We start from the raw sequence: 7,968 nt of genomic DNA on the forward strand, positions 1-7,968 counted from the left end.
ACTAATCATATAGAAAATAATTCTAGATAATACCTGCAACATAAGAAAAAAAAGGTATAATCTTGTACCATTATTATACAGAGTTCATTTTCCCAGGTTACTTAACAAGTACAGAATATTTTAAGTGTCTTACCATGCTAACTATCTCTGAAGAAGTACAATGACACCTTAATACATATTACCAGATCATAATTTCTTAATGTTTGAGACATATGTTTTCTCCTCTTGTAACCTTGTGAAGCCCAAGTGTTACTTAATGAGGAACTTATGCTTCAATTCCAACTCTTTAAGTACCAGCTATTCCCCTTGTGAGACATTCTAAAACACTGTTAAATAATATTATTACAATGTTTGAGAAAAGTATAGCCCGGTAACTTTCAATCAACTTCTGTACCCACCTCCAACCCCCTCTTCTCAACCTTTAACTCATATTCACTTTACGTGAAATTGGGTGAAGATTCACCCTCCATTCCTAATGTTTCTTGTACTGTCTGTTCAAGATCCAAGTCAGGTACATACCTGGTAGGAATACGTTAGGTGAAGATTCACCACAATATGAGAAGACTTCCAATGAAGAATTTTTTTCCTAAGCCACAGCACAGTAGGCTAGAGGTATCTTTGCAGGACCGAGAAGTATCATGACTGAGGAGCCACAATTTTTAAAAGAGTTGAGTGTCTTACAAGGTCCAACTTGATCATCAGACAGGTGGTGAGTATCTGACCCTCTCATGGGAATATTCTTGCACTGGGTTTATATCTTTTGATTAAGGATTATTACCGGTTTGAACAATATTCAGTGCCTATTCACTTTCAGAACCAAAGTACTTGTTCAAGTTTCACTTTTCTTTGCATTCTCTTCATCTAAGATAGTTCAGATTCCACCTATGAAACAATAATTTCATGTCAAGATTAGGTGGCTACTCAACATTGAATATGTGTCAAACTTAATGTTTAAGGTTTAATGTTTGAAACAAATGAGCTAGACATTAAAGTCATATAACACTATGGTAAAGTATTGTGTCATAAAGGGCAAAAAAAGTTAAAGACTACGATAAAATGTGTTAGATGTCAAAGATTAGAGAGCGTTATAGGATGATATGGTAGTGAAAAGGGAAAAGAGGGGAATAAGTGAACTAGAGCAGAGATTAATAGAAAGGGTAGGGTTAAGAAGGTAGGGTGATTCAGTGAATTATAGTGTATCTGTCACTGGGGGAGGTGTAGGAAAATGTACAAAGAAAAAAATAGATGGCTGTTGGAACAGTAGATTATCCAGGGAGAGGGGAAGGTGTTAGATGTCAAAGATTAGAGGGTGTTATAGGAAAGTAAAGTAATGAAAAGGGAAAAGTATAATGGAAAAGTAGGAGTAGAATAATTTGGGGGATGAGAAAGGGGGACTGGGGAAAGTGGTGAAGTATCTGGAAGAATGTCTGGAGGAACAAGTTGAGAGAGAAAAACCTTGTCTGCGTGCTTCTTGTCTGGCCTCACGTAGAATGAGGCCTACTTTAAATCTGAGGACTGCTACCTCATATTTGAGATTAAAGGCAGGTCAGCTTCTATAAAATACATTATGGGAGTTTCCAATATTCCTGACACTGACAAGGAAGGGGTCGATATGATCAGACATGATAAGACAATCCACCAATATAAACCTCATGGGGAAGGTCTTGTCTATGGAAGCGAATCTTGGCAATATTGATGTGAGACTTACGCTGGCCTCTGGGAGGAATAGTGTAACACAGTACTGCCACTGCAAGGCAGGAAAGTTGGTCATTTACAAAGTCTGACCAGTCCTTGTTGTAAATAGGACGAGCATTTGGGGGGATAGAAACAGTTTCAATACAAGTATTAAGAGAGGGGCAAGGTTCAGCAGGAATGGGTTTGCTAGTAAAGTCAGTTAGGGTATATAGTGCATGTGCTTGGGATTCAGATGTAACTGTGACAAGGTGTGAACGATCTGAGCTACTGCAAAAGGTAACCTTGCCTACTTGTTTCTGAAGGCACTGCTGAGAGAGAAGGGTATTCTCAAAATAGAATAATTCTCAGAATTCCCCTCACAGAATATTCTGTGAGGGGAATCGATCCCACTTCGCTGGGCCAAAGAGGATACTCAAAAGGTTTGCAGAGGTAGAGGCAGTAGAAGAATGAGGGTGAGAAGAAGATAGCGTGGTGTGGAGTGAAGTAGTTGTGTGTATGTGTGTGTGTGGGGGGGGGGGGGGGGGGGGGAGGACAATAAGGATAAAGTGTAGTAATAAGGGAAGAGGGGGTAGACATTGAAGAGGACTGTGTAGCAGGAGATGAAGAGGAGAATTTTGGGAAAGAGGAAGGGGTGCTTTCTAGAGGTTGAGTAATAACCTGGGGAGGTTTTTTGGAATGGTTAGAGTTGTTCGTAAGCAGCGAAGAGGGGGTATTAGTATCAGTGGTCAGAGCCATGGTCAAAGTAGGGGCAGGGGTCTGAAAACCATCAAAATCAAATTCACATAGGCTAGTTGATGAAGTTGGCAAGCCTTAATGGCCGTATTAAGGGTTAAGAATCTTCATTATTGGCCATAGTGAGCCTGAATAAAACAAGGAAAAGAAAGTCTACCCCTCAAGGTCTCCATAAGCCAGCTTTTCATCCTTTCAGCATGGGTCTCACACCTTAAAAATGGGAAAGAAGAAGGGAATGAAGAAGATATGGAAGAGGAAAGGACCAAGACCAAGCAAAATTAATTAAGGCAAGGGCTGAGGCCCAAGGTAGGGGTGATCCCCTACATTGGGTCTCAGAGTCTTTGTCTCCTAAGCCCTCCCACGAAAACAATGAGCAAAGTACTGGGAGGGGTGTCAAACAGTACAGGAGGGGGGGTTGGAGGTTCTGATTGACAGGTGCATTGATGCACTATACTGCACCTCAAAAACATCACAAAAGAGCACCATCATACACTCAATATTCAGCATAACATATAGACAACTGCAGTAAAAAATTTATTTAAAAAATAACAATACCACAATGGAACAATTAATGAACAGTTTTTTTATTATTTAATCACAGTATACAATTATTAAAAAAGCTAATTCAAATTAAATCAGAACATCTGCCAATCCTTCATAAAGGGGTTCTACAATACACATTTAATTTTTTACTATCTAAAAAGTGTTTTGATATCAAATTTCCTTCTGTTATTCATCATAAATTGACCCAAGTAACTAATATCATTATAACCATCTGTACTAACAGAAGAATAAGTAACAAAGTTTTGTAAAGTGTTCATTTCCCTAAGGTCAAAGTTAGCTGGATAGGCTTATTAAGCCTCACTTCCTTTCAATCATTTTCAACTTGAGAGGTTTATCAGGTGTCACCACAATACTCATGATAGGATCGAGGTCTCCGTAATGCCACTCCAGCCGGTACTTGTGAAGTAACTGAAATATGGTGAAATGGTGTAATTTTTAACAAAAACTTCTTATTAGTTCTGCCTTTTGACAGAATATATTTAAAATATGAAAAATGATTCCAATTTAATTTGAAAATGAACAATTTCCAGCTGGCAAAACAGTATTCAAGCTGGACTTACTCTAGCAACAATAGTGTAAGACTCTTGCTCAGATAACCTGCGTCCTACACAATTCCGGAGACCTGTGCTGAAAGGTATAGAAGCATAGTGATTGATAGGGCCTAATGGGTGATGACGCAGCCAACGTTCAGGCAGGTACTCTGCAGCTCTTGGGAAGTGCTCATCCTGTGTCCCCGCGATGTTCAGCATGACATTCACAGTGAACTGGAAAATAAAGGGGAAACTTAGATTGTTTAATAAACATGTATGGATGTGGTCTACCTCTATCTTCCTCTCTATATAGACATACATTTAGAGAAATAGTATTGTAATAATCATCTGAGAAAAGAATTCACCATTATGAAAAATGTTATTAAATATTCTGTTTAATACAGATCATTATAACAGAAAATATGAAAAATATTTACTGAAGAGCAAATACAGATTTATGATTAACATTTATCTATCAGGGAAAATAAGTATCATTGATTAAACTGTCTACACCTATTAACCTCTATAAACCTATTCATCAAAATCATGGCTTTCCTCATAAGGTACAGGCAGTACTATTCAACACAATCATGCTAGGGCTGTCAAAAACTACTGCAAAAAAAATACCAACTCTTGTGACTTGTCACCTATGGACTATACTGAAAGCTTGAAGTTGACACCTCCACAATAAACAAAAGAAAAGTACAGCTACAAAATGCTTAAGATTCCCTCAAACTAAAACTTTTGCATAATCTTGTAGATAGTGTCCCTCAGAGTCTACAACAGGTCTTGGTGGTTGTCTGTTATTAGAGTTCAATAATGTTTCCCTATGGGACCAAGAAATAATTTACTTATAGCCTCCTAATTTTTATCTATAACTGCATAATCTTAATTATTAGGGCCAGCAATGACCCTTAACAATGTACTACATATCATGTACTTCCTGGTATATCACCATTTTTACAACTTATATTGTATGTCCAGATAAAATAAACCTAGATACTTATTTTACTATTATATATGATAAAAACTGTGATGTTATTATTTCAATTTTTTTAACATAGCACTCTAATAAAGTTCTATGAATTTGACATGACAATGAAAGAAGCATATTTTTGTATGTAAAATTGAGCTCTTGAAATGTGTGCAGCTCATATCTGTCTTACTGAAATCTAATAAATCAGACATTTTTGTGAATAGGAAACAGACAAGCTGAAGCATTTGTAGTTCTTAGGGTTTATCTGCAAAGGACACTTACCCCCTTTGGCACAATATATCCACCCAGTACAGTATCTGCATACAGCTTTCTCATGGTCAAGATTGCCGGTGAATTTGTCCTGAAATGCATAATTAAAAAAATCAGAAATATTTTTGCTTTCTTGTATTTTCAAAAGTTGACAGAAGGGGAAAAATTGCAAAATACAAAAAAAGATTTTAGATGCAAAATCACAAAATAATTACATGATTCTATAATAACTTAGAATACTACACCTAAAACTCAGTCTGTTATTTGCAATCTTCTCTTAATAATATGTTCATATTATCTTTCCATTCAATTCAGTATGTGTAACCTACAAAGTGAAAAGAAGTTGTACAAGATCAACTACCAAGAAAAATCATTTACCGTAGAGTTTCCTTGACACAGGCCTTTGTATATTTCAGGTCACCCATATGCTGGGGAGTCAACAGCTCCTGTCTGTCCCCAAGTACAGTATCTAGTTCGTCATGGAGCTTTGCTTGCTTCTCTGGATTCTGGGCAAGTTTTACTAAAGTAAAGGCCACAGTCATGGCTGTCTGTAAATTTCAATAAAGAAAGAGAAAAAAGAATGAACATTAAATACTTTTCACTGGAATTTTTTCATGTTATACAATCAAGAAGAAATAAATAATAATAACAATAATAACAATAATCATAATAAAAACAGACTGCTTGTTGTCAAGAGTTCCAGAAGAAAATTTGAGGAAGAGTGGCAATTCCAGGACTTCAAGAATCTTCTTAAATTGCCACACAATTTTGCAACCTTGGAGTTTATGAAAAAATATAGATACATACTTTTGCATCCTTGGAGTTTATGTAAAAATACATACATAACAGATGCATAGAATGAAAATGCTTCTACACTCAATGACAACAATGACGGTGTCCATGCACGGATAAGAAGATATAAAAAATAAATAAATAAAAAGCTGTCAAATAAGGACAATATAACACAGTATAATATAATACAATAATCAAAGCATTTGACATTCAAGTAACTACCGTATCAATTCCTGCTGTTAACAAGTCCATGAGATACACATGAACATCCTCAAAAGATAATTCATCATCAAGGAGCAACCTCTCCACTATGTTGAGTTCCTCCTGGCTGTCAGGACTGCGAGCTTCCAGGGACTTGCAAGCATTTATAACCGAGTGTTGGACATACCTATAGAAATGACAATGCATGATGATAATTGAATGTCTATTTATCTCCGATCTGTTGACACTAGGTGTGCATGTTCACTATCCATATTGTTTTGTTTTGTTTTGTTTATTTTTTTATTTACCTTTTTTTCTCATCTTTTTATGAACTGATGGCTCCACCAATGCTTCCTTACCATAAGTCAGTTATTTGGCCTACATAATTGCACCTATTTCCCCCATTCTTCAAATCTTGAGTTTTTTTAAATCACTATAATTACTGTTATTGTAATGACAGTTATGACTGATATGATTGTTATAGTACAAGGTTCAGGGACATCCTTGAAAAATCTTAAAATGTCTTAAATAAGTTTTTGGAAATTTTAGAACTTGAAAAGTCTTACCCCAAGCTGCCGGGCATGGCATGTACGTACATGCCATTGCCCACTGTGTGTGTTGAATTTAGTAACTGTTTTTACATATAGATGGTTCCACAAGTACTGTCACCAATGAGCCAATTACGCAAACTACCTGTTTCACCTGTTTACCCTTTTCCTTGATTTTCAATAATATTTTCTAATATTCAATACTGCTGTTAGTAATGCCAGTAACAATGTGTGTCAATATTAATAGCATTAGTAAAAAAATAGCGTTTTCCTGCTTTTTCAAGGAGGTGAGGTTGCATGATCAACTAATTGACTCCTTTGTGGCTAAGCATTGGCAGAGCCATCTATGTGCAGAAACATTTAACCAAGCATTGCCAAAGGGAACGCACTATTTTCCCTTCGACATTGGTTTAAAAATAGGCATTTTCTGTTGCAGGTCATCATATATTTGCCCAAGGCACATCTTTGTTTGAATAAATATACACATATCTGTTACAGGCCAACACAGTCACAATTCACTTGCAGATCTTTACATGACTTGATTGGAAATCATTTGTCAACCACATCAGACCTTGACCTTTGCTAATCAAGTAACCTTTTTACTTATGGGCCATGTGCAAAAAAAAAAAATAAATAAATAAATAAATAAATAAATAATAAATAAATAAATAAATAATAATAATAATAATAATTCTGGCATGCAATCTATCACCTATAAAATAATTCAATAATACTAGCTAATAATAAAATGATAATGACAATAACAAAAATAATAATGATAACTATTATCATTATTACCATAATTATTATTTTAACTAAAATAACAGCAATGATAATGATGTTTATAAAGCCATCCATGAAAAAATACAAACAAAATCAATATACAAAGAAATAAGTACATAGTGGACAGTCCATGCATCTGTATGAATGGGATATATCACAATAATCAGTTTACTTTTTGATTAATAACATAACCTCAAAATTCTGGTTCTATTAATCAGTATTATAATACCTGCAATTCATTTTTCATCAAGAAAACTACCTTAGTTGTGCCATTGCTTTGCAGTCCTTCTAGGTCTATATGTGCAGTACATTATAGATATATACATATACACATATATATATTCTCAGGCTTACTTCAAGAGCTTATCATTTGTCTGCCGCAGCTGCTTAAAATCTTCAGTCTCCTTTATCTTCCACCACTGTATGGGTGCTAACTCCAACTTCTGAACAAGATGAAATATATCTCTGGCCATCTGAACAACATCCTTCACTTCCGGATTCCCTTCCAAGTACCCGAGACGTTTGTTGAATATCACCAACCCTAGAGCTGCAAGATTATAAAGTTTTATCAATGGGTAATCTCTTTACAAAATATATTTGTGAAAGAGAAGAGAAAGAGTGGAGTGAGAGTGGAGAGGAAAAAGACATGGGTGAATGAGACAGATGGAGGCAGAGACCAAGAGAGAGAGATAAACAGGTGCAGAGTCAGAGAATGATAATGACAGAAACAGAGAAATAGAGAGACAGAGAGATGCACTAACACACACAGACAGAGATGCACTGAGGCAGAGGCAGCGAGACAGAGATACTCTTGAATACTGAAACAGAAAATTTGTCAAGTACTGTGCTCAAATATCTAAATGATGATCATATACTT

General features: G+C 35.8%; 1 protein-coding gene across 6 annotated transcripts in view; it reads right to left on the reverse strand.

The window, feature by feature from the left end:
* Positions 1-2,948: 2,948 nt before the first annotated feature.
* The window catches only part of LOC113814383 (probable cytochrome P450 12a4, mitochondrial), a 17,708-nt gene continuing 12,688 nt past the window's right edge, over positions 2,949-7,968 (reverse strand). For all 6 annotated transcript variants that reach the window (XM_070126548.1, XM_070126554.1, XM_070126553.1 and 3 more), the window contains exons 6-11: positions 7,446-7,638; positions 5,782-5,947; positions 5,146-5,315; positions 4,780-4,858; positions 3,552-3,755; positions 2,949-3,399 (exon numbers count right to left, since the gene is read on the reverse strand). In XM_070126548.1, the coding sequence (XP_069982649.1) occupies positions 3,289-3,399; positions 3,552-3,755; positions 4,780-4,858; positions 5,146-5,315; positions 5,782-5,947; positions 7,446-7,638 (923 nt within the window). In that variant the 3' untranslated portion in view covers positions 2,949-3,288. The remainder of the gene's footprint in view (positions 3,400-3,551; positions 3,756-4,779; positions 4,859-5,145; positions 5,316-5,781; positions 5,948-7,445; positions 7,639-7,968) is intronic.

The sequence above is a fragment of the Penaeus vannamei genome, chromosome 10 (genome assembly GCF_042767895.1).
Source record: "Penaeus vannamei isolate JL-2024 chromosome 10, ASM4276789v1, whole genome shotgun sequence".
Classification (NCBI taxonomy): domain Eukaryota; kingdom Metazoa; phylum Arthropoda; class Malacostraca; order Decapoda; family Penaeidae; genus Penaeus; species Penaeus vannamei.